The sequence below is a fragment of the Trematomus bernacchii genome, unplaced genomic scaffold (genome assembly GCF_902827165.1).
Source record: "Trematomus bernacchii unplaced genomic scaffold, fTreBer1.1, whole genome shotgun sequence".
In the NCBI taxonomy this organism is placed as follows: domain Eukaryota; kingdom Metazoa; phylum Chordata; class Actinopteri; order Perciformes; family Nototheniidae; genus Trematomus; species Trematomus bernacchii.
Genome location: NW_022987608.1, coordinates 998,523 through 1,025,701, shown reverse-complemented (window position 1 = coordinate 1,025,701; position 27,179 = coordinate 998,523). Strand labels below are relative to the sequence as shown.

The following is a 27,179-nucleotide window of genomic DNA, read 5'->3' as shown; positions in this document are numbered from 1 at the left end:
ATCAGTGTAAAACAAGCACCAAGAGCAAAGCATAAAGTGGGATAAAATAATGCAGATATATTATATATATATATATATATATATATATATATATATATATATATATATATATATATATAGTAATCCCAACAGGCCACCTTGTTTATAGTTTGATTCAGTTTTAGTAGAATATAAAATACATGAATGATGAAATGAGCACATAAAGTGCAGACATACTATAAAATCACAGGTAATAGACCTGCATCTGATGATCGCAGTGTTCTGGCGGGTGTGTAGTTTATTGAGTCAGCAATGTAGTAATGTATGTAATGTAATAATGGCCACTTCTTGCTAAATTTACATTTCCATGTGATGCTTTTATCCGAGGCGACTCACAATAGGTAAATGAACAGCGGTAGACAGTATCTCATTTACTTAGGCACTGTACTTAAGGACAATGTTGAGGTACTTGAGACTAATCCTGCAACTTTATATTACTGCTCCACTCCCATTCAGTGTACTTTATACTGCGCTACATTTATTTGATAACTTCAGTTAACTTTGAAGATTCAGAACACTACAAAATATAATCAAGACATATTTTATCATGTATTATTATTAGGGCTGTCAAGTTAACGCGTTAATAACGCGTTAACGCAAAAAAAAATTAACGCCACTAATTATTTTAACGCGATTAACGCATGTGTATTTTTTGTCCTCGGCCGCCCCGTAGTTTCAGAGCGCATCGAGTGTAAAATACCATCTACAAGCTGATGCTGACAGCCCCGCTCCTGCCGCCCGCTTGTGGCAGACCACACTTCCACGCTCACCGGCAGGCCCGGACTGGCCATCGGGAGGACCGGGAGGGTGTGTGTATGTGTGGGGCGAGCACCATACGTGTTGTTGTTGTTAGCATCTGGTGCTAGCTAGCTGCGCTAACGGATATAAGGAGCTGTTTCAATGAAAACAGAGGAGCGACATTTCGCCGACAACTGCGCAGAGCACTTGACTTTATGCAGGTAGCCAGACAGTGGGACATTGTACGAAAAGTCAGCACACTCAGCACGGATAGTGCGCGCAACATGATTGCAGCGTCCAGGCAGCTCCCGTTCGAGCATATATGCCTTGAGCTGCACATAGCTCCAACGATCCATCACAGTGTCTCCACATTCATTCACACACACACGCACACGCACACGCACACGCGCACACACACACACACACACACACACACACAGGTTGAATTGAGGCGAATATTTGTAATGTTCAAATGATAATAAACAAACATATAAAGCATATTTGTCCACGCATATGTTGATAAGAGTATTAAAAACTTGAAAAATATCCCTCTAAGGTACATTTCAACCCAGTCTCACGGCATTTCGTGTTTTTCACGAAATTAATTTAATCTATTGATTCGTGTTCACCAACACGATTTTCACCTTTTTTTCGTGTCACACAGAACGATTTTAAATGCAATGTATTTCTATTGGTAGTATGTTTCGTGCCTGCAACACGTGTTTTTGTCTGGTCGGGTCTTGGAAGACCAGAAGCTGTGTGGTTCATAAAAACATGTTCTTACTCAATATCTTACCCTAAGCCTAACCCTATCCCTTTTATTTTAAATTGTATAATGTCTGAGTTTTTTTGCCGTCAGTGAGGAAAAGAAATGGCTCAGAGCCTCAGAATACTGAAATCTGTATTTTATGTCATCTTTTTTTCCTTCTAATTTGTTATTATTTGGTGCAGGCACGAAACATACTACCAATATAAATACATTGCTTCTAAAATCGTTCTGTGTCAGAATACTTAAATCTGTATTTTTTTAAATGTCTTTTTCCTTCTAATTTGTTATTATTTACATTGCTTTTAAAATCGTTCTGTGTGACACGAAAAAAATGGCGAAATCGTGTTGGTGAACACGAATCAATAGATTTATTTCGTGACTATAACACGAAATGCCGTGAGACTGTGTTGTACATTTAGAACAGATAAAAAATGTGCGATTAATTTGCGATTAATCGCGATTAACTATGGACAATCATGCGATTAATCGCGATTAAATATTTTAATCGACTGACAGCCCTAATTATTATAGGTTAATTTAAGATAAAATGTTGTTGATCCCATGATGAATTTCATAAGCTACCCAGCAGTATATAATGTAATTTAAATCAGCTCCTCCACTTCAGCTCTCTGAAGCAGAAATAAATCATTCTATGTGGTGTTATCTAATGGCTGTAGTATGAAGGTACAAAATAAGGTTTTGCATTGCCTATCCTGCAGAAACACCCATCTGAATAATGGCCACTTCTTGCTAAATTGAATGTATGAAGGTACGAAATAAAGTTTTGCATTTTGCAGTATCGGTAAAAAGTGGTTTATTATCAAAATAAACAATAATAATACAAAAAGTAATCAATCAACAAAAATACAATACAATAAAAATACTTTGCAATACAGAAAAAAATGTTTATTGCCACAACTGTCTGTAAAAAGAATTAGCCACATCTTTAAAAATGAGTGAACTATATGTACAAAAAAACGAGTCACATGTGAAGACAAGACAAGTGAAATGTCTAGAGGTTTCATTTTCCTCTAAGTACTCGAAGAAGGTATTTTCCACCTGATTCAGGAAGCGTCTAATCTGATGAGGTGGCAACAGCCGCAGTCTGTGCTCAAACACTTTGGAATGGGCCGCGATTACGTCATCAAGTCCACTCGGGCCAACTGTGCCAGACTTATTTTTATCTCCTCCAGCAATGTTTTTGATGCCTCAACGGCGGACTCCTCCTGCGAATCCTGCATCATCCTGCGCTTCGCCGGAGGCCTTCGAGTGCTGAGTGTGCTTGGCCTCTCTCTGAGCGGTGCCCGTGTGGTGCAGATGGTGGATTCTGCCAGGGGAGTGCAGGGCTCAGCATCAAAGTGGTGTGATAAAGTGGTGTGATAAATTCACAGTTTGTTGGATTTAATACCATGGCTTCTTAAAACTGTTTACTAAGCATTCATAACAAACCAATACCCTGAAATGTGTGTGCCATTAGTTCGGGGTGTGGTCAAGTGTGAGAGGCACATTGTAGACACATTGTGATGGCTCTATTCAGATGCTAAAACGTACTTCTAGAAGATTCAGAACACTACAAAATATAATCAAGACATATTTTATCATGTATTATTATAGGTTAAGATAAAAGCGTTATTGATCCCGTGAATTTAATAAGCTACCCAGCAGTATATAATGTAATTTAAATGAGCTCCTCCTTTACCAGCTGCAACATTAAGGTGATGAGCACATCAATAATTATAATACAATAATATATATATTATTCTGTTATTGTTATATGTACCACTGTAACCACCAAATGAATGAAAATAATGTTTTTGTAAATGAAAGAAGCAAGAAACACTTATTTGTACTCAACAAATAAAATAGTTACCGTGATGGTGAGGTTTGAAGTACTATCCTTCCTTTTTGTGTAGGGCTCTAAAAACTGCAGCCTGGTCAGGATCCACTGCTGTCTGTCAGTCCTTTGTGCTCCACAACTACCCGAAGGGGCAAGTTTCCTGTACCGGGTGTACTGGGTTCGCAGAGAATCCCACTTCTTCCTCAGCTCTTTCTCTGAAGCACACAAATAAACGATGTAAGCATTGTGGCTAGTTAGCATGTCCAATTCATATCTATATGCAGTGCCAAACAAGTAGCAACAGCTAGCAACAAGATAACAACAAAACACAAGGTTGAAATAACAAATTACATTTCACGTACGCTGGCAAACAATAAAAAACCAACAGTTTCTGCTAAAGAGCTCAATTGATGAAAAAAGAGAATCTTACCTGAGAAACCAAGTTGAGATTCAATCTCTCGCCAGAGTCCCGTTTTCACTACTCGGTTTGAGTACTTTTTCTCTGTAATGTCATACAGAGCTGGCCTCTCCTGGATCAAGGTGATGAGCAGGTCTTCGTTTCCTTCATTCCAGATCGCATTGGTGACAAATAAACCAATGAGATGAAAATGAATAACCGTCTGTGTGTGTGCCTTCTTAAATCGTTTGTTTACGTCCCTCACTTCCGTTTCGTTTCTCATTCGCTAGCTGAACAGCCAATCAGAGTGATTTCTTTGTCCGACTGCCTGTGGCCGACGCATGGCCGATTCAACATGTTGAATCGGCCATGCGGGACACACCAAATTGAGTTTGGGTGACAGGGCAAGCTTCGTCGTCCGACTAACGAAAACGGCCGATTTCAACCTGGTGTGTCAGGGCCTTAGGACATTCATTTAAAAACAAGAATCATGTTAATGGGTTTTGCTTTTGGAATAATGTGTTGTTATACACACACACACACACACACACACACACACACACACACACACACACACACACACACACACACACACACACACACACACACACACACACACACACACACACACACACACACACACACACAGTAAAGCGTTGTCAACCTGTTAGTGGGGTCTCTCAGAGCGAGGCCGAGGTCCAGCACACTGCCTGGTTTGGGCGTCCATGTTTTGATGTCTGGTGCAACTTTATTGATCCGCGCGTTGAGGTTCTCTGCACTGTTCTTGATGTTTGTTTCCCTAATGGATCTGTATGCACAGAACACAGTAGAGACTTATGAAGACGGATGAACAATGAAGATATCTAAAAGTATTTCTCAGTGTCTCCTATCATTTGAATTTAAAGGTAGGGTAGGTAAGTTTGAGAAACCGGCTCGAGATACACTTTTTGTTATATTCCATGGAATGCTCTTAACATCCCGATAGCAATGAATATCTGAAGTGCTTTGACAAAAAATCCATAAAAAAATGTCATCTGTGGAAGCTGTAGTACTGTAAAAAGCACGACCAATCATTTGAGCCGGCCCGGCTAAAATAACTGGATGGCCTACCTGCCTGTCAGCCTTCCATCTGTGCACAAACTTATCTCGTGCCCTCATTGGTCATGTGCGCGTTCGTGTGTGTTGGAGGAGGGGCTCTATAAGGAAGTGGCAGATTTTCTCTGGTTGTGTATTTTCAAATTCTAGCGATCTCGAGCCGGTTTCTCAAACTTACCTACCCTACCTTTAAGAACGCACCTGTGGCAAAACGCCCTTAAAATATGACTGTGACTTAACTTAAATTAAATCATTATCGGGTAAATTCATCGTCTGACTTTTTAGGATTAAATCACATAATACACACTTTCCTTTGACGTTCTACTGGATTATGTCATTTCCTGCACACCCTACCAGCTAATCCATTCTCTTTCCTGTTGTTGTGAAAGAAGGCCTTTCTAAATAATAAAAAATGAGCGTTTACAACTGCAAACAAATTTAATTACAATACAGTTTTGAAATATATAGTATTCTGAAATAGGCCACTTCAGACATCATTTTACTGTGGTGCAATGTCAAAAGGACCGCTCTTCTTCAGGTCAATGATTCACAGATATTATTGGTATACTATGATACCATTCCTATGATGTCTTTCCTAACAAATTCCCCAGTGTAAAACTCAATTAATCATGATAATAATTACCTTCTTTTGTTTCATACCTGTTGCAATCATGGGGATGTATAATAAGAACTGGATACAGCGTGGGAGGCGGGGCCTCGTTCATTCCTATGAGAGTTGCTCATTGGCGCATGAGGACAAAATGGCCTAACTTTTGAGAGAGCGAAACGTCACGAAAGTATTCATATCATATAATCCGTTCTTATTGTGCATCCATGGGTAAAGGTAAAACTCATGTAGTACTGAACACGTCACATGAACGTGCCGGGCGGCGCGGTCCCGTGGGTTGGATCCACGTTCATAATGCAGAGGAAAATAACTCTGAGAATAACGTTATTAGCACATTTTACAACTTGAGGACCGAATGTTTTTAATAAGGGCTATACAAATGTTCATTTAGTTAAAAAATAAATTATCCAACGATTTACAGACATGTCTTTCCCAATGTTAGTCAATAGGCTTGTTTGAGATGAGCTGTGGCTCGCCTCGAAAGTAGACGAGAATAGCCGATTGCAGCTGGGGGAGGTCTCAAAAAGCTCGCCTGAAGTCGGACAGCTCGGAGTCGGCTTGACTCGATTTGTAATGGCGGAAATTGCGCTGGCGTTCTTCGTTGCAGATGAAGTGGATGCAATAGAAATCCCAGAATAATTATATCAGTGCAAATTAATGACTCAAGTGTCTGTTCATTTTAAAACAAATCAATACAAGGCGGGTTGAATCCTACATGTAAAAGACAGAACCACTTATTACTTTTCAAAACTACTTCCGTCAGTGGTCTTGACCAGTTTGCATTTATAAAGAATGCACACATGTGGATAATCGTTAATGTCAGATATGTACTAAGTAAATACATTTGTTCCTGCTCAAGATTAGATTCAACTTTATTGTTATTGCACAGATTACAGGTACTGAGACAACAAAATGCAGTTTAGCTTCTAACCAGGAGTGCAGAAAGCAGTAAAGTGAAAAGTAATGTACACAATCTACAGAATAAAATATAGAATGAATTGAATGATGAATAAACAGTGAGGGGTATGAATACACTAGATATACACAGTAGCCTATGAGCAGTATGAACAGTATTAACAGTGTGTATGAATATGCTAAGATATATAAAGTATGAAAACGGTAAGCAGTGCATGTCGTTTAAAATATATAGATATTAATTTCATGATGATAAACATTGTGGAACAATGATGAAAAATGTGCTCTCAAGGATGCCGGCGTCTTTGTCCCGCGATATTTCAACGTCTCATGTAGTCGAGCCTCCAGAGCAAGAGTTGACCGGTGTTGACATTCCCCTTATTGGGCGTCAGCAGAGGCTACAAGTGTCTTAGGTTCAAGTTAGACAACTAATGTCTGGGTTAGTGTTCATGACTTCATGTTTATGTCATCTTAATGTTTAATCTTAATGCACGCGCATTTTCCGTGCTTTCCAATAGTTTAAAATAGTTTCATTCCACTGTTAAATAACCTGTTCAATACAAACATGCCACTTGTAAAAATTAAATAACATTTATGTGAACTGATATTTGTTTAGTGAGCTTGTTAGAGGATGTTCCCTGAAAGATTGAAAAATGTCAAAGAAGATGTCAGACTTGGTATATTTGTTAATAATTACATACAATATAGAATTTGTGTGTGTGTGTGTGTGTGTGTGTGTTCCAAGTGAATCTGCGGCCCCCTGGTGGCCAGTACATAAATTATGTGGCCCCCACCACCATCCAAGTTGCCCATCCCTGCTCCATACATTATTCTCTAGTGGTCTTCTATTGTTAATTTAGACACTTCATGTTGTTTTTGAAGAATAGATGACGAAGCTTTGAGTTTAGATCAGCCTTCCCAGGGTGCCTGAACCTGCTGTAGTTCGTCTTTTGTTTCTTATTGCCCTGATGGCCAATGGACACATGGCCACATGTTGCCACCATTAAGGAGCCCAGGCCATCGATGAAGAACTCTGGAAGAAAAGACAGACATTTGGAAAAAGGCATACCTCTATCAAGGACAGTAAAAACTGAAAGAGTGTGGACTTCTTGCCACTACTAACCGTCTAGACCAGGGGTATTCAATTACAATTCAACAAGGTCCGATTAGAAAATAATTCCTCAAGCAAAGGTCCATAACTTCATAATGTCTAACTTCATCTATGAATTAGTGTGATATAAGTAGCCTGATAGCTGTATAAACATGTAATCAACAACTGACTGTCAAATCAAACAAAGAAAGTACAATTAAAAAACATTTAGACAATATTTAACATTGAACTATACAGAAATATAATACTGTAGATATGTATAATGATGTTCTCGGGCTGCATTTAAAAATAAAATAGAGGAAATAAATAAAATAGCTTTTGGAAAATTGTGCTTTTTAAATTAAAGTGCTTGATTTTTGAAAAATAAAATGAAGTAGCAGCAGCTTGAGTTTCTCTTTTCCTTTAACTGCTTCACATCTTGATAACTTTAGAATATATCAGTCTCAACACATCTTAACAATTAAACAGTCTCTCTTTCTGTCCCTCTTATATCCCACCCCCCACTTTCTTCTGTTCAGTGAGAGAACTTAGATCTAGCCACAAATTAAAACCTGCTTATTTCCTGTGACCTCAGTTCAGACTTGAGTCTGGTCCAAAACGTTGTACTTTGTCTCATAGTGGCGTTTCGCATTGGACCTTTTAACCTGTTAAGCCCCAAGCCTGTTTTTCAGGTCTCACCCAGCTAGCGGGGAACGTTCTCACAACTTTGGCTAACATTACCTACAGGTTCTAATAAGGTTTTAAAGAAACGTTTTAATCTGATGTTCAAAGAACCTTTTTAGGATGTTTATTTTTTCAAACAATGTTCCTATAAGGTTTAAGGTTAACTAAGACATAACGTTTTAACTGCAACATTCAGAGGATGTTTTGAGGATGTTATTGAGGCCTGAGATGACAGAAAGTTTTTTTATAAAATGTTCCTTTAATGTGATATGTTAACAAAGGTGGAACATTTTGCCTGCAACATTCTAAGGATGTGTTTTGGACGTTGTTGGGTAGCTAATTAAAGATGTTCTTTATAAAACGTTCCCTCAATGTTACATGATAACAAATGAAGAACATTTTGAAAGCAACATTTGGATAATGTTTTCAGGAGATTATTCTTTTTTTATAAAACGTTCCTGTGATGCGAAATATTAACACGGTCATGGTCAACGTCAGATTTATTTGTAGTGCGCTTTAAAATACAAACTTGTTGCATTTGTTTGAAAAGGATGTTTAAAAAAAATCTGATGCCGCCACATTTTCCTTTTTAAAAAAAAAACAAGCATATGCAATTCATGATATTGCATGTTGCGTAGGCATGTCTGAGTTCCCAGTTAGACATTGTTGGTTCTAACAACATTCTGAGAATGTTACCATTCATTGTTCTAGGAATGGTTTCATCGAGAAGTTTTATTTTGGTTCCTAGAATGTACTGTACTTCTGAAAGGTAGGATAACGTTCTCTAAAAACATTCTTAAAATGTTTGGTGATAACATTGTTCGAACATTATACCCCAAGTGTTTTTGTTGTTTATGCACATATCTCTATTGTCATATGGATCGAATAACACTTAGAAAACCAAAGACAGACATATAGAAGAACGGACCGACTATCACTGTCCGTCCCTTAAACCCCTGTTAGTGTTTGTATGTGTTTGTTTCTACTGTGTATGTCTCTCCCCCCCCCCCCCCCCCTAATAATGTAAAAATATTGTAGTAAATTGTTACCACAGAACATTTGCACAATGTTTTAAACATAAAGCATGTTATCCTTCTCTAAAATAATAACATTCTGGCAACATAAAATCTTACTTGCAGCTGAAAACGTTTTAAGAGCGTAGGGCATAATGTTCTAACAATGTTATTTTTAATAGTAAAACAAATTAAATGTCCGTCCAAAAAAAAAACATTACTTATACGTAATGAAGACCACCCTTTAAGGATGGGATAGTAGACTAAAAGCTTTAGGAATCCAAACTATAACATATAATAAGTACCCTGTATCAAGATTGATGCGAAACAAGTGAAATTTGACCTTTTTAGAGAGGTTTAGAAAAAATAACCCACCGCTGGGGTCATTTGGGTGTATTTGCCATATCTCTGGAACCCATTGGTCGATTTTGGTGATTTGAACCGTTAGAGCCAATAGAATCAAGGGGGAGTGCCTAAATCCATCTAAACATTACCATTGGTGAATGAGAGTGAAGCGCAGCCAGCATGCCCAAAACCGGAAGCTCTCATACACTCTCGTAGCTCTCATAGCGGCTATATATGAAAACTACTCTTATTGTCATAAATATGAATCATGATGGATTATCAGTAATCATTTCAAAGGGACACAGAGACATTGGATTAACCTTCAGAGGCGTTTTTATGTGTTTTAATGCCATTGAACACAACCTTTGATCAGAAAACAACAAAGGTAAGACGTATTTGCCGTTTTGGCCCCGTAAAGTTAAGTTGTGTGTTGTCTTTGCTTGGAGTTTTGGTCACACAGTGATTATACGTGGATTCATCTTCTTATTATAGACACATGCATTTCCAAACATTCGGTCTACCTACGCTGTAAAATGTATTATATCTTACACACGGCATCTATTGCACGTCTGTCCGTCCTGGGAGAGGGATCCCTCCTCTGTTGCTCTCCCTGAGGTTTCTCCCATTTTTCCCCTTAAACTGTGGGTTTTCTCCGAAAGTCTTTCCTTGTACGATGGGAGGGTCTAAGGACAGAGGGTGTCGTTTTCTCATACTGATATTCTGCACAAACTGTGCTGTTGTATTTGCTGTAAAGTGTCCTTACTGTAAGGTAATTATTATATGTACAGCACTTTGGCTCGACCAAAAATCGTTTGAAAAATGTGCTATATAAATAAAACTTGATTTGATTTGATTTGATACTTATACCATTGGAATCTGTGGAATCTCAGCTTTCATATGATATCTAGTTTGTGCAGATCCGACGAAGTATAAAATATTTCTACCGTAAGTTATGTGCTAAGCCGGTGTAGACCTACCTGAGTGTGCTACCCTCTTGAGCTTAGGGTCGAATCTCACCCTCTTTGCAGCATCTGTACGAGCTAGGAAGAAGTTGATCACCCCACTGACCACTGAGCATTGTGGGTAACCAGGAAGAGAGTGGAACCTGCTTTTAAACGTCCTGTTCAAGCAGCCACCTTCCATTTCGTCTCCTTCCTCATAGCGGAGAGAGAAGTCAAACTGACTTTGTTTTACTTTCCCACCAAGCTGATAGGAACAGAGAGACAAGAGAACTGATTATAAAATGAAACCCCACAATTAACGAGGAACAATGTTAGAAACCTTGGGGAGAGCTACAGAAAGTAGTGCAATAGATGTTGTGTGTGTACAGATAAATGATTATGTGACTATATATAAAAAGCAGGATCCAGGAGGATGTCAAAAAGCTTCCAGATGCCCTGAAGGTCTCCTATTATGCTATTTTTAGGCATATATTATTGGCAAACGTCCGGAGAAAACCCATTTTAGCAGCTTGAATTCACAATGTTGTTCTTAAAGTTATGCCCTCCCCCTCTTCATGACCTCAAGTGAGGGTAGGAACGAAGATGGACCGGTAGATTGACAGCTTTTCCTTCTGGCTTAGCTCTCTTCAACAGTGACATTAAGACTGTTACAAAGTCAGCCTACTAGCAACTTGATGAAATATATCTACGAATAAAGGACTTCTGACTGCAGGATTTGGAAAAACTTGTCCATGCGTTCATCTTCAGTTGACTCGACTACTGTAATGGTGTCTTCAAGTCCCCGCTAACACTTAGAAAGTGGATCACTCCAGTTCTGAGGTCTTTAAATTGACTTCCTATCGGACAGAGACTTGACTTCAAAATACTGCTGTTGGTTTATAAAGGTTTGAATGGTAAACCACGCCCACTTCCACTTTTAACGTAAACTCCCCCCCCTTTCACGTAAACAAACCAAATTTGCGCAGAGACGAACCAAAAAGCCTCTTGGAGGTCTATAAATGTACAGGAAGTCGGCCATTTTGAATTTGGCCTTGGAAAAAATCGTTTTATCACGTCCAATACTTTCACAATCTACTCCAAGGGATTTTATCCAATCGACTCAACATTTTGAAAGTAGCATCTCCAGACCAGGGGGATGAAAAGTTATCCAAGTCGTAACTTCAACGCACGACGTTGTGGTGATGTTGCGCCCATTTTCAAGTTAGTTGCTAGGCCATCTCTCGCCATGGAACACGGTGATGTCATAACTCCAACAGACATGCTCCGAACGCTGCCAAACACCAGCTGACGGTTAACACTGCGGCCCTGAACAGCTCTACGCCAAATCTAAGGTTTCATCATATGGCATTTCCATAGCAAGCATCCCTCTCCATAAAACACGATGTCGCTGTAACTCCATGGAAAATGGTCCAAACGGGACCAGACTTCAGACTATCATTAACACTCCGACCCTGAACAGCTCTACATTTATTATTGGGTGTCATCATAGGCCGTTGCTATGGGAACACAATGCTCGCCATAAAACATGATGTTGTCGTAACTACACGGAAAATCCTCCCAATAGCCCCAGACTTCAGATGATGGATTATGGTCCGGCCCTCAACAATGGTGTTTGATGAAAACAGTGAGTTTTCATCAAACACCGTCGCCATGGCAAGGCATTCCTCGCCATAACACCGTTGTTGCTATGACTCCTGTGTAAATGGTCAAAACGTTTTCAAACATTATGTGTGTGTTAACAGCCCAGCCTTGAAGACATTTACGTGTCAGTTTTGAGATTTCGTCAAATGCCGTTGCCATGGAAACACAATGCTCGCCGTGAAACACGGTTTTTCCCATAACTCCAGTGAACATGCTCCTAACGGCCCAAAATGTCACATGTTTGATAACGATGCGGACCTCAAGACATTTAAGCCTAATATGGGGTGTCATCATATGCAGTTGCCATGGCGACAGATTACTGGCAAACAAACACAGTGCTTATGTTACTGATGTAAGTCCTAAAGACATTGTCCGATTGGCTCGAAACTTCCCAAATTTGGCAATGGCTGGGTCCTCAAGACACCTGCGTGAAGCGCCGACGTGCGGACAACAGCGAACCTGCACGGATCGCCGAACGACCGCTCATCGCTGCGCGCAGCTTTAATTATTCTTGTATTTATATCCATCATGTTTTTTTTTATTCATGTTTTATATAAATAAAACTTGCCGTGTCTTGCTTTGACTTACCACGTCAAGTTCAGGGTTCGCCTCCATCACTCTCACCATCTCTTCGATATTCGTCCACTTGGTAAACTGGAAGTCATCGTCCACCCACAGGAAGTACTTGGTGGTGACCTGGGAGACCGCCAGGTTCCTGCCAGCAAACCAGCCCTGATGGAGGAAAATATGATTTCATGATTGGACCATCGTTGTCAGTTAATAACTTGAAAATAGAGACAGTTTTGAGATGGGAGAAAGTGGGCGCCCAGTGGACCTTTTCCAAATTCTGACCCCCCTAACATCCAGGGATATTGCAAAGTTGTGTGAGGATAAATCGGTCCAGTTGAGGTAAAACAGGTTGCCTATGCCCCCCCTTGTTAAAGGTAGGGTAGGTAAGTTTGGGGAACCCGCCCCCGAGATCGCTAGAATTTGAAAATACACAACCGGAGAAAATCTGCCACTTCCTTACAGAGCCCCTCCTCCAACACACACGAACGCGCACATGACCAATGAGGGCACGAGATAAGTTTGTGCACAGATGGAAGGCTGACAGGCAGGTAGGCCATCCAGTTATTTTAGCCAGGCCGGCTAAAATGATTGGTCGTGCTTTTTACAGTACTACGGCTTCCACAGATGACATTTTTTATGGATATGTTGTCAAAGCACTTAAGATATTCATTGCTATCGGGATGTTAAGAGCATTCCATGGAATATAACAAAAAGTGTATCTCGAGCCGGTTTCTCAAACTTACCTACCCTACCTTTAACTCACTGCCTTTTCTATTTTCTAAAGCCAAATTCCATGTAATGCTCATTTGTGTTGTATAGTGCCACTTTTAAATGTACCTGTGCTGGAGGCATGATGAAATGTTTGGTATGATCTCCACCAGTAATTTTCTCTGTTACAAAGCTGTCATCTGCGATGATGACTTCTATGTCTTTATAGAACTGCCGGATGCTTTTCAACAACCGATTGAGTTCTGGGTAGCGCAGGAACGTCTTTGTGGTGATGGTGACTTGAGAGTTGATATCTGAAATAAAAAGAAGAAGAGTTTTTTCAAGAAAAGACACATGAAGACATCATGAGTTCCACTGTCCATGCTGTTAGCTCATGGCTGTTCTGTTTACGTGTTCAGACCTGACAGATCTATTCAATTTGTGTCTTGAATTAGGTATGGATTATTTCAACGGTAACTGATTTTACATTGGTCAACATTAACAGGATTGGTGAAGTAGTCCGGAATATACTATACAGCATTTTAGCTTTTATATGGCTCACTGATTGATGCTTGAATGTATATCCCACAAAGAAGAGAAGCAGCTGCTTCCTGCCATAAATAAATTAGTGTTTTATCCCCACGGTGAGTGAACTCCCACCTGTTCCCATGTCGTACAGGACTGGAGGTTGAGGCTGTTTGATGGTAATGGGAAACACACCTTCATGGTCCTCAAACTGGAAGGATGCTGAGAACAGAAGAGGAAAGCTAAGCTGTGTCTCACTGATAATACATTAGGTAGTAAAAGCAATTAGTGGGCACACTTTCACATTTAAAAGTCTCTAGATTAAACACACACGGAAACAAACATTTATAAAAACAAACCTGTACAAAGCATTGATAACTTTATGATTTTGCAATTATTTTTGATTTCATTTTGTCTAATAGGTTTTATGCATGTTATTTTGTGAGTTTCCTTTCTGCAAAGAACATTTTTCTAAATAACGATTATTTGTAATGTCTCAAATGCATACCGAGGTCTCCGGTGTGTATGTGGTAAACAGTGCTGGTATAGGTCACATCAGCCAGCAGCTCATTGAGGGTCTCCAGGCTGCTGGACTCCATCATCAGTCGGCTCTCACCATTACCTGTTGTGTTTTTCCACAATATTAAAGAGAGAACACATGGACAAAAATGAATGATGCTTCGTTATATAACTACAATAATATTTGTATTCGGTTATTTTGAATTATTGAGTGGCTATGCCATACGCTACGGCTACATTCAGATGCCTCTTAAAAAACAATCACTGGTACGGCTTCCTAACTGTCAGACAGTGCACAGAATTTAGCAATGATGCACTTGATCCTACTTTAAATCTGGTCTGAAAAGTTACTTAAGTAAATGCAGAACGTCAACCATTGTCAGATATTGTTTGTTTATTTGTTTAACCAGTCAGATTTAGTTAAATCTCACCATGGACCTGTGCTCCTCCAGCTGGAATCACTGTTTTCAGGACTCCTTTGGACACTTCCAAAAAGACCTAGAGTCGACACACCTCAGTAAATCGTCAATCTTCATCATTTATTTTAACCAATAAAGAAAATGTACCATTAATCTCTAATTTATACATCAAGATAAACAGGAAAGGAAGAAAAAGTTTGGAAAAATAGATGGGCTGAAAAAATAAAGATCAATTATTTTGCGTCCTACTCAGAAAAACGTTAGCATTTCATTGCAAAGGATTTCGGGTAACCTGTGCTTTTCATCAGATAATGATCAAATCCAATGTGAACTTTATATATTGCAAGGACTCTTTGTTCAATGCTGGTGTGCAGAAACTGTTGCCCTGATTTTTATTAAAAATTTCAAAAATCAGAATTGTGAGGAAAAGTCAGAATCCCTAGACATTTCTGAAAGGAAGTCCACATTTTTAGAACGAAGTCAGAAAATGAGACATTTCTGTCAGAATTCCGAGATTTTCTTTAAATAAAAATATATATTTTTAGATTTTCTGAAAAAGTGTTACATTTCTGAAAAAAGTTGAATCTTTGAGATTTTTACAAAAAAGTCAGAATTTGAAGATAAAAGTCTACATTTTAAGTCAAAGTTTTGAGAAATAGTCTGAATTCTGCGATTTTCAGAATGAAGTCGATTTTAAGATGTTCAGAAAAAGTCGGAATTTTGAGAAAAAAATCTGTATTTTGAGATTTTGTGAAAAAGTTAGAAGTCTGACAAAAGTTCAGGTTGGGCAACAGGATTTCAGAAACAATTTGTTTTTGAATGCATTTGTTCACTTTTTATAATTTATTAATGTTATAGATATTAAAGAAAGCCATTTCACACAGCGTCGAAATCAACAGCTACACCCCCTAAAGTCAGTCCAATTGGTAAAGAATGTTTGAAAGACCATGGAGATTGGGAAGTCTCTTTCATAATATTCATTAGCTTTAACTTTGGATGTTCAGGGGAAATAAATGTTTTCCCAGCAATATGGCAACAATACAATTATGGAACAATAAGACTTTTGGCATAAGATGAAGAATTACAAAATAATTGAATTCAAAATCCAATGAATATAGGCTTTCAAAGATTCTCAGTTTCAGGACCTGTACCCGGTATTTTCAGTTAGGTTTCAGTCCCTTTGCCCAAGAACTACACCAAGATGGCTGCTGTACAATCTGATCGTTTCTATGAATACATAAATCATTTTCATGTGACTCTAATATGACACATATTTGCCTTCGTCATCAAACGGTATTGTTTTCTGTTTCGTCCTCACTTCAAAATCAAGTGCAAAATAATAATACCATCAATGTTTTCTACATGTGGCATGTTTTATACATATTACATGTTTTTAAATTATATGTTCAAACTCTCAGCAGCCATCTTGTATGAACCGGCCAAACACTAGCCCAGGTTTCTCTGAAGTAGATCAGCTGTATCTGTGGGATCACACCAACCGTGTAGGTGCTTCTTTGTTGTGCATGCAGTGCTAGACCTGAAATGAAAATTAAATGTGCTTTCATATTCTCCAGTTAGATAGATAGATAGATAGATCGTACTTTATTGATCCCTAATTGGGAAATTGTTTTTGTTACAGCAGCATAAAAGGCATTTTACAATAAAACAAAACTACAAAATATACAAGAATAGAAATAAAATAAAATAAAATAGAAAATAGAAAATATACATGTCGAAATAGAAAATATACATGCAGATATTATATATATATACAAATATATATATATATATATATATTCAAAATATATGAAATATGGAGTATTAAATATGAAACAGATTATGTATGAGTAAAATGTACAACATGGTTTTATTTCAAGAGAAACTATGGAGCAGAGAGTTCTCTTCCAGCCAGTTACATAAGTGCACTCATTCACCTCTGGCTTTGTTGACTCACATAACCTGTACATAACTTTATAATGCAAATATATCAGGGCGTGATCAAACCAAGCCAAAAATCACAATCCAGCTTCCTGCCTCACTAGTTCCTGATCATTTTTAGGGTCTGAGACCAGAGGTCGGCAAAGACCCTATTGCAAACAAAACTGCCAAAAACACACAAAACAGTACAAACGATGGGCAAAAGCACAGAAAAAAGCGCCGAAATCATGACAGCAGGTAGCTCCCTACATTATTGATATCGATAGGATTATTATGATTATTATTTTTCCTCTTTGAACGCACTTTTGACCCCCGCAACATATATGAAAACTGACCAAATTGTTCACACGCGTAAGAAATTGTGAAAATAGACACATGTAATGGGTTCCAGAAATGTGCGTAAAAAATTGCGCAAGCCACGCCCACTTCCGTTTTGAACGTGAACCCCCCCACTTTCACTTTCGCATAAATGAAAGAAATTTGCAAAGGTGTATACAAAAACGTACAGGAAGTTGGCCATTTTGAATTTGGCGTTACGATCGACTCCAAATTTTGAAAATAGCGTCTTGGGACCAGGGGAATGAAAAGTTATCTAAAATCTAAACTTTTCACTACACGGCGTTTCCACGAAGTGGTGCCCATTTTCAAGTTTGCTCGATGCTAGGCGATCCCTCGCCATGGAACACAGTGATGTCATAACTCCAACTGACATGCTCCGAACGCCCCCAAACGTCACATGATGGTTAACACTGCGGCCCTGAACAGCTCTACGCCAAATCTAAGGTTTCATCATATGGCGTTTCCATAGCAACGCTTCCCTCGCCATAAAACACGATGTTGTCGTAACTCAAAGGAAAATGGTCCAAACGCCACCAGACTTCAGATGATGGTTAATGGTCCGGCCCTCATCATGTTTTTGTGCCACTTGTGAGTTTTCGTTTAAACGCTGTTGCCATTGCAACACATTTCTCACAATAAAACACGATGTTGCTATAACTCCTATGAAAATGCTCAAATAGGCCCCAACCTTCACATTTGTGCTAACAGTCCAGCCCTGACAACGTCTAAAGGCCCGGACACACCAATCTGAACCCAAAGAACTGACACAGACGGACCCCGACTGTTGCGTCGCCTCGCGTCTCTGCGTTTTGGCCATGTGTCGCACTGGAACACACCGCAAAGACTTTAGCCGACAGCCAAGAAGCACGTACAAGTGGCAATAACTCTCCTTACCAGCAGGCGGCGGTAGTGTGTATTCGTCATTCAAAAGAGGCAACAACCGGAAGACAGATTGTGTGATAACCAAGAGAAGAAGAACAGACTGCGTGATATAAACAAACAACAAATAGCGTGTTTTGCCGACTGCCTTTGGCCGACTGCCCGGTTTTTGGCCGAAAAGGCGTCGGCACGGCTGAAAAGACCCGACGGTGCGGGACACACCAATCTGAGTAGGGCGTGTCGACGCTCATCGTCGGCCTGACGCCCACCGACGCCGATGATCGGCCTGGTGTGTCCGTGCCTTAAGTGTCAGTTTAAAAATGTTGTCAAATGCCATTGCCAAGGAAACACAATGCTCGCCATAAAACACGATTTTAGAATAACTCTGGTAAAAATGCTCCAAACAGCCCAGAACTTCACAGGTCTGATAATGATGCAGCGAACCTGCGCAGATCGTTCGAAGATCCGCTCATCAATACTCGCAGCTTTAATTTTTGTATTGTATTTTGCCACGATTCACCCAACACAGCCTTCTGTTGTGTCATAATCAGTGCTTGAATTGGAATAAAAAAGGTGCCAGTACTCTAAATCAGCAACTGTTTCAAGTCAATTTATTTATACAGCCCAAAATCAAGAATTTGTCATATAGTATATCCTATAATGCTGGTGGGTTTGTCTCTTTACTGTATATTTTAGAAAGGCTCACTGTACTTAAACAAAATGACTCAGGGTGCATCTGAGATTAGAGGGGGTGCAGGGGTAAAGTGCTATTTTTATAAGTGGGGAGTGGATCTAACACAAGATTTTTTTTTAAATATTGAAGTTAAATGCATAAATCTGGTGCACTTTGAGAGAAAAATTAAGAGATCTATGGATACATCTCTCAACATCCATATGAAACAGAACTGTAAACAGATTTTTCTATTTCTTTATGGATATTTACAAATCACTCCCCTTTTAAACTCTATTCTTGTTTTACTGTCATATAGTATTTCATTTTTAGTGAGTTACTCAGATGAGTACCAGGAGACAGCGTTTGGTACTCTGGTACAATTGTGGTGAAGGCATCTGAGTTAGATGTATTTGAACCGAAATGTCTACAGGCATAGCAGAAGATGGCATCTTTTTTACTGGAAATTCCAGCCAATCTCTGTTTTTGAACCATGAGTTGCAAAATGAGCGCCTTACCCCACTGTACACGCGAGTTGGGAACTTGTTTAAATATACCTGGGCAGGCTCTGTTTTGCCGAGGTCCTCTGGCACTTGTGGGCCGCCGAGGGGTGGCGGTGTTTGGGGCGACGAAGACTGCTGCTCCGGGGGCGAGGCGGGCAAAGCGGCGGCGGCGGCACCTCATAACGCATCTACTGAGTACTGAGTACCGCCGTACCGGCACCGTGCCGGTACTCAGTAAGAAGTAACGGTACCAGATGGGTACAAATCAGAAGTGCCGGTACTGCGTACCAGTGAGTACCGGCCCAATTCAAGCACTGGTCATAATGCAGAGTAATGAAAGGACATACCGTACGGTGTAGCATACCTGGGATGAAAGTTGAGGTCATAGGTCGTACTTTGAAACCCTGGATAGGGTACTGCAGGGGAGAGTTAGACGGAGCATACAGCCGTGTGGATAACACTGACTCAGTCCTGGTGGGGAGATAGGAGGGTTAGTGAGGATGAGTCAGAGTCATAAAACATAAATCAAAAAGGTGCTGTGCAAAGATGCTGGATATTTTAAACTATAATTATATGTCGATGCCCATGCCAACCTGGCTTTGTGTTGTTGGAACTCCTTATGTCGGCGTTGCTCCACCTCCTCAGACTCAGCATCAAACAGAGAGTTTTTAAGGATTATTGCAGATTTGGCACATGTGCATGGACCAGGTGGGGGAAGATGTCTCGGTGGCAGCAATCTGTAAAGGTGGGTGTTACATGGAAGTGCTGAAGTGAAAACTCAGTTTACTTCTTTTTCATTTTACCAGTCAAGAACAACAGTTTAAACCATTTGACAACCTCTGTTAAAAAGTGAGCAATTTCAGAAGTGCCTCTTATCAAAGTCAAAGTCAAAGTCAGCTTTATTGTCAAGAATTCTACATGTTGTACATCCAGAAATATCGAAATATCGTTTCCCGCAGTCCTACAGTGAGACATATATACATCAAACAAAAAACAAAAAGGGCCTAGATAAACATGGTATACATTAAACAAAACAAAGGGCCTAGATAACCGGGGTATACAGTTTAAAATGTTAATAATGTGTGTGTGTGTGTGTGTGTGTGTGTGTGTGTGTGTGTGTGTGTGTGTGTGTGTGTGTGTGTGTGTGTGTGTGTGGTGTGTGTGTGTGTGTGTGTGTGTGTGTGTGTGTGTGTGTGTGTGTGTGTGTGTGTGTGTGTGTGTGTGTGTGTGTGTGTGTGTGTGTGTGGGGGGTTAGAGTCCAGGACCATTTGGGGCAGGGGAGAAAGGTCGGAGGCAGGGTGGAGTGTTCAGGGGAGAGATGTCAGAGAGGGGGAGGGAGGGGAGAAGGTTCAGCATCCTGACCGCCTGGTGGAGGAAGCTGTTGCCCAGCCTGGAGGTGCGCGAGCTGAGGCTGAGGAACCTTCTTCCTGAAGGCAGGAGGCTGAAGAGGCTGTTGGAGGGGTGGGTGGAGTCACCCACAATGCTGAGTGCTTTGCGGGTGAGGCGGGTGTTGTATATGTCCTGTAGTGAGGGGAGTGAGGCACCGATGATCCTCTGGGCAGAGTTCACTATGCGCTGCAGGCTCTTGCGGTTGGCGGCGGTGCAGCTTCCGAACCACAGCGTGATACAGCTGCTGAAGATGCTCTCGGTGGCGCCTCGGTAGAAGGACAGCATGATGGGGGGTGATGCTCCGGCTCGCTTGAGCTTCCGGATGAAGTACAGGCGCTGCTGGGCTTTCCTCGCTAGTGCGGTGGTGTTGTTTTTCCAGGTGAGGTCATCAGTGATGGTCACCCCAAGGAATTTGGTGCTGGTCACCTGCCTCACAGCAGCGCCGTTGATGGTCAGGGGGAGAGGGGGTCGACGGTGGGTTCTCCTGAAGTCAACAACTATCTACTTTGTTTTCTCCAGGTTGAGGAAGAGGTTGTTGTTTTGGGACCACAGGGCCAGCTGGTTCACTTCCTTCCTGTAGTTAGTCTCATCGTTGTTGCTGATGAGACCCACCACAGTAGTGTCGTCTGCAAACTTCACGATGTGGTTGGTGCTGAAGATGGGTTTGCAGTCGTCAGCAGAGTGAAGAGAAGGGGGCTGAGCACACATCCTTGGGGGGCCCCCGTGCTCAGTATGAGGGTGTCTGAGGTGTTGTTGTTGACCCGTACAGCTTGTGGTCTCTCTGTGAGGAAGTCCAGCAACCAGTTGCAGAGAGAGGGGCTGAGGCCCAGGTCTGTAAGTTTTTGTACAAGCTGCTGGGGGATGATGGTGTTGAATGCTGAGCTGAAGTCTATGAATAGCATTCTGACATATGGGTCCTTAGTCTTAGTCTTAGCCTTAGTGTTAGTGTCCAGGTGTGTGAGGGCTAGGTGGAGAGCGGAGGAGATTGCATCCTCTGTGGACCGTTTAGCTCGGTAGGCAAACTGAAACGGGTCCAGCGATGGGGGAGGGTGGATTTGATCTGCTTCATGACCAGCCTTTCGAAGCACTTCATGATGGTGGAAGTTAGTGCGACGGGGCGGTAGTCGTTGAAGCCGGATGGAGATGACTTCTTTGGCACTGGAATGATGGTGGTTTCCTTGAAGCACGAGGGAACAACAGCCTGGCTCAGGGAGATGTTAAAAATGTCTGTGAGGACATCTGTGAGCTCTTCCGCGCAATCCTTCAGCACACGACCAGGAATGTTGTCAGGTCCTGCAGCTTTGCGGGGGTTAATCCTCAGCAGTGTGCTCCTCACACTGGCTGGTGAAAGACGCAAAGCCTGGTCGTCGGTGGGGGCGGTGGTTTTCTGCGCAGGTGTGTTGTTCTGTGCTTCACAACGTGCAAAGAAGCCGTTGAGGTTGTTGAGCAGGGAGGTATTACTGTCACAGGTCTGTGGCGGTAGTTTGTAGTCCGTTAGGGTCCTTATGCCCTGCCACAGGCTCCGTGAGTCCCCGCTATCCTTGAAATGTCCTGTAATTTCTCGGGTGTATTCTTGTTTTGCTTTCCTGATGCCACGGGACAGGTCAGCCCTGGCTGCTTTCAGCCCAGCTGGATCTCCAGCTCTGAAGGCGATGTTGCGGGCCTTCAGCAGCGTGTGGACCTCCCCTGTCAGCCATGGCTTCTGGTTAGCCCGGATGATGATGGCTCTGTTTTGTGTCACATCGTCAATGCATTTGGTGATGTAGCCCGTGACTGTCTCTGTGTATTCTTGTATGTCGGTGTGATGGTTGTATGTGGCTGCCTGCTTGAACATGTCCCAGTCTGTAGTGTCAAAGCAGTCTCTGAGTGCAGCTGTGCTGTCCTCTGACCACACCCGAACCTGTTTTGAAACTGGTTTGGACCCCCCAGAGCGTTCCGTTTGCAGATCTATCCACCTTGGGACCCGTTATCGTTTGCGGGGTCCGTTTCTATCGTTTTATTATGGCCTTGTGTAAACGAAAGGGCTATACGCAAGAGAAACTATGCTGCAGATACAACCCGTATCGTCCTCGTGTAAACGGGGTCTTAGTTCATAAGAACCTTTTCACCCCCTTTTCAGTCCCTGCTAGAGAGGTACTCCCTTTCATGGGAGAAAAAGGTTCCCATTTCTGATTGGCTAGGTGGATTGCAAACCACGCCCCGTAAAACTCCCAAAAGGATTTGTGAAGTCGCCATTTTATTTTCCTCGCATTAGCATTATTAGCATTAGCATTAGCCCAGTGCACAAACGGAGAGAGACTAACTTATGGCAACACAAAAGAAAACATGGGAGCGGTGGAGATGAGGAGGTGTCAGCGTTTCTGGCGATTTACTCTGAAGGTCCCCAACTCCGGGGACTTCCGGCCGGGGACTTAGTTCATCAGAACTAAAGAGTTCTGATGAACTAAGTTCTGATGAACTAAGTATGGCAAAGTACTTGGTGTGAAAGCGCCTATTGTAACCACGTTATGTAATTAGGGTGAAAAAGAAAGGTTTTTCGGGAACCAGGGGAAGTGGAGGGGGCAATGTACCCTTCCCAACTTTGTACCCCCTACATCTGACCTGGACAACACCCAATCTTTAAACTCAGACTTCCTTTAATCTGAACTTTACATGTCGTTTTTGTGACTCAATTGGCAGCCTGTACAGAGAGTTAAACCTCACAGATGCAGTTCTCGTTTTGCAGAATGAGACACAGGTGATGGAAATAAAACTGATGTACCGCCCACCTCTCGCGCCCCATCATTTGTGGAAAGCCTTACATAGGACACATTGGCTCTCATCGTTTTGGACATATCTAACATTGGCTGTCATTGGCTCTGCACAAACACAAGTCTTTTGTGCATTTGTCCTGATTATTTATATATGAAAACAGGACTTATGACATCATGAGACATTTACATGCTTACAACGAATCAGTCATAGTGCCAAGTACAGCCTTATGCGATACACACACACACACACACACACACACACACACACACACACACACACACACACACACACACACACACACACACACACACACACACACACACACACGCACACACACAAACACACACTTTACCTCTTTGTTTGTGGAGGCATTGGACTACGTTGTTTGAAGACTTCTTTTAGAACATTATGGATTGTATGATGATGATATTCATAATATGTGTATGATAATAATACACAGGCCACCAACACACACCCAATAAATGCAGTTTGAAGAGTTCCTCTGTTACCAACAGCCATCTGAAGAGAGAAAAAATATAGACCATGACCAAAGACACAGGTAATCAATTTAAAAGTTAAAAGTTCCTGAACTGTGGTGTGTCAGGGTCATTCAAGGAGGAATTTCTGACGCCAGTGAAAAAAGCATTTGATTGTTATTATTGTAGAAATATATCACAAGTCAATTTAGACTGTTTAGCTGTTGACCATTGTTATCAAGTTATCATATTGATGTTAGGTTTGTAATTACCATGTACTTTTCTCATCTGGCCAACATTTCAATAGCCTCTAATGTAAATTGATTGGCTGAGACCTTCCCTTTTCCTCTTTTCCAGAATAAAGTGCTTGCTTTTCTGTTCAGATCTCTGTAGCACACATTGGTGCAGGGTTATCTGTCCTTCAAGCTGGAAATAGATTCTGTTAAATGCTTTATCTTTTCATTAAACAACACAACCTTGGTTTAAACTTGTAGATTTGTTCCTTTCTTACCAAAAGGTGATTAAGTGTGGAATTTCCACCACAGTGATATTATAGAAACATGCCCAGTTTCTCTTCTCAATGTACAAGGAAATAGAAACTTCAAATGGAGACTGGGCTCCCCATAAAACCAGTTCTCCCAGAGTATATATATATATATATATATATATATATATATATATATATATATGTATGTATATATACAGATTGTTATTGTTATTATATACAGATTGTTATTGATATTATAGACTTATTTGAGTCATAGCATATAACCATATAATAAAATTGAGAGAGAATGAATTACCGCAACACTGAGCAACATTCACCTGTTTGTCTGTTTTTTCCACATCACGGCAGCTTTAGCATTTCAATAAATATTTGATGATAACTATATAAGACAAATATGCTTACGCAGTATGTTATCTACAGTATATTGGGTTTTAGAAATGACTAAAATAAGCCAAAACAAATCTAGAAAAACTAAACCAAACGTAGCCAACCCTTCAAATGTCTGCAGACCTGTTTGACGAGAACTAAATTAGGTAAAGTTTTATGGCAAAATGCCATCAGTCTGGTTTGTATGATGTTTCTCATGCGGCCGGGATGTGTTTGATTATCTGCAGTCAGACAAAGGACAAGAGAAAAGAACAGGATAGGGGCACGTCACAACAACTAAAACCAGAACATTCTGTTCACCAAGGTGGGGGAAATGTCCATGACCTTCATGTTGATGTTACCCATGTTGCCAAAACACACCCTGGCCTTTTGTGCACAGTTTCACAAAGCATCAAGGCGTGGCTTTTAATTTAAATGTTATGAAGGGTGTATGCACTTTGTTCGAAAAAGTGGTGGGGACACTTTCTTATATATAAAAATAAAACTGCATTAAGCACCCCCCCCCCCCCACCCGTAAACAATGCTTACTAAACCTTTTGTTGTAAGCATATACGCTGCTGCAAAGCTATACTCTATTCCTTTATTACTAATATTTAACGTGTTGGGTTAACAGACATACGCCCAGAAAGTGAGGACAGTCCTCCAGATGTCCTCTTGTGCAGCCTCTGTCAAAGCGTACAATTCTTTGTGCTATTTTCAGAACATTTCTAACAAAATTGGCCATTTCCAAAAGTGGTGGAGAAATGACAGCACCGTCCCCAGTATAAATAACGCCTACTCTCTTTATGGTAATGAAAATAAAGTAAAGTTTATATCTCTTCTGCTTTTAGGAAAACGTTATTTCCTTTTTTTTTCTTCTTCTTTTGTCAGAGTTTATTTTGCCTTTCAAATCGTAATGTTAGAGCTAAGGAAAACCACACGTTAACAAAGCACAATAAAATATATATATTCATAATATTACAAAATAGCCTCTGCATTTAAGTACTCTTGGTTTTAGTATTGGTATTTAAGGGACTAGTGTACAATTTATAGTAAATATTAATATATGTAGACAAATGCTATATGTGGGTACACACACACGTCTCTGCTGTATTATAACATGACACAAATATTTCAAAGCACTTTTGAACCCTTTTGTGTTGAGTCGAGAAGATATATAAAAGAAAATGTTCAACTTGAAACGTTGAGGACTTTTTTCTCTAAAGACAGTGTAACAGAAAAAAATAATCACACACACACACGCACACACACACTACTTCTGCCTTAGGTGATAACCTGAAATGGAGGCGCTTTTATACATTCCTGAAATCAGCCAAATACATCTGGGAAAACTAGACCAAACGTGTATTTTGTCGTCGAATACGTTTCACTTAAAATGTTTTCTTTTGTAAATTCTTGCTTTACACAATAAATAGACAAATGGAATTTTAAAAAGTACAATTCTTTATCAGTTGCCCATCGAGTGCTACCATGATACAGCAAAAAATATAAAAATTGGATTAGAAAAATAAGCTACAGTTCCCTTCCCTTATTTATTTAAAAAAAAGTCATGATGGAATATAATGTAGAAATACCTGTGATTCTGTATGTGACTAAAACACAAAGATAACGTTTGTATTAGATCATTGTTCAAGGTTATTTTATAGAAACATGAATTCTTACCACTTTCTCTTCCAAGGTCCCTCTCTGGTCCCGTGAAACACTCAAAGAGAATTCCAACACGTCTACAATAACGCTATTAAAAGTAGCTCACCTTCAAATATGTGCACCACTGGAGTGTCTGCATGAATCATCAAGAGGCAGGTTTGAATGTACTTCTCTGATTTGGATCAGGAGTTGTTTGCTTTATGCTTCCGTAAAACCAGTGCTGGCTATGGCCCAAACAAAGGATGCATTATAAGTTGCATCAATGCGCCAGTATCAGATGACAGACATCCTTTCTCTCTGTCAAACCCTCACTTTTTTGTATCGTTATCCGGTCATTGGATTAACTTACAAATAGACTAAAAAAAGTTGATATGATTATATGATAATGGAAATAGTGATAATAATATTAATTATAATTATAAATACTATAACAATGACTATTATCATGATTATCTTAATTATCAGTTTACGTAAAAATAGGATGAGAAATGAAACTGTCTTGTTATCTGAACATGGACTTGTAGGAATTTTTTGTTTAATTAATTATTTTATTTTCACCCTGCAAATGGGTGTATGTATGTACATGTGTATATATATTTAGAATTGTGTTTATCTGTGTGAGTATTGAATTACGGAATTATCTTTTTTTACTTTATCCTGCAACAGGAGGGCGACCTCTGTATAAACTCTGCTTTCTGCCTCCTGCTTCTACTAACCTTTGTTTGTTTTTTGGATGTGTAAACTGTCTAATTGTGAAATAGTAGAATAAATAATAAAACATAAATAAATAAAAGA

At 40.3% G+C, this 27,179-nt stretch overlaps 1 protein-coding gene across 2 annotated transcripts; it reads right to left on the bottom strand.

Annotated features, from left to right (window-relative positions):
- Positions 1–7,197: 7,197 nt before the first annotated feature.
- Positions 7,198–26,625, bottom strand: LOC117483181 (beta-1,4 N-acetylgalactosaminyltransferase 1-like). 2 transcript variants are annotated; one of them, XM_034131398.1, is made up of 12 exons: positions 26,400–26,625; positions 23,719–23,885; positions 19,817–19,960; positions 19,588–19,694; positions 16,394–16,431; positions 14,907–14,973; positions 14,465–14,578; positions 14,092–14,178; positions 13,561–13,745; positions 12,742–12,885; positions 10,528–10,756; positions 7,198–7,451 (listed from the first exon to the last, which is right to left on the bottom strand). In XM_034131398.1, exons 2-12 carry the CDS (start codon positions 23,883–23,885, stop codon positions 7,270–7,272), a joined length of 1,464 nt encoding a protein of 487 aa, XP_033987289.1. In that variant the 5' UTR covers positions 26,400–26,625; the 3' UTR covers positions 7,198–7,269. The 2 variants fall into 2 exon arrangements, with proteins under 2 accessions (XP_033987289.1, XP_033987288.1); XM_034131397.1 differs by having other exon boundaries at positions 26,491–26,625.
- Positions 26,626–27,179: the final 554 nt, after the last annotated feature.

What these genes read in the sequence shown, in the direction of transcription:
- LOC117483181 (XM_034131397.1), bottom strand. Translation starts at nt 26,523, where the DNA reads ATGCAGACACTCCAGTGGTGCACATATTTGAAG. An exon ending in GACCTCAACTTTCATCCCAG is followed by an intron (nt 16,432 to 19,587) that starts GTATGCTACACC and finishes TTTTCATTTCAG; the next exon opens with GTCTAGCACTGCATGCACAA. An exon ending in TCATCATGCCTCCAGCACAG is followed by an intron (nt 12,886 to 13,560) that starts GTACATTTAAAA and finishes TTCCTCCATCAG; the next exon opens with GGCTGGTTTGCTGGCAGGAA.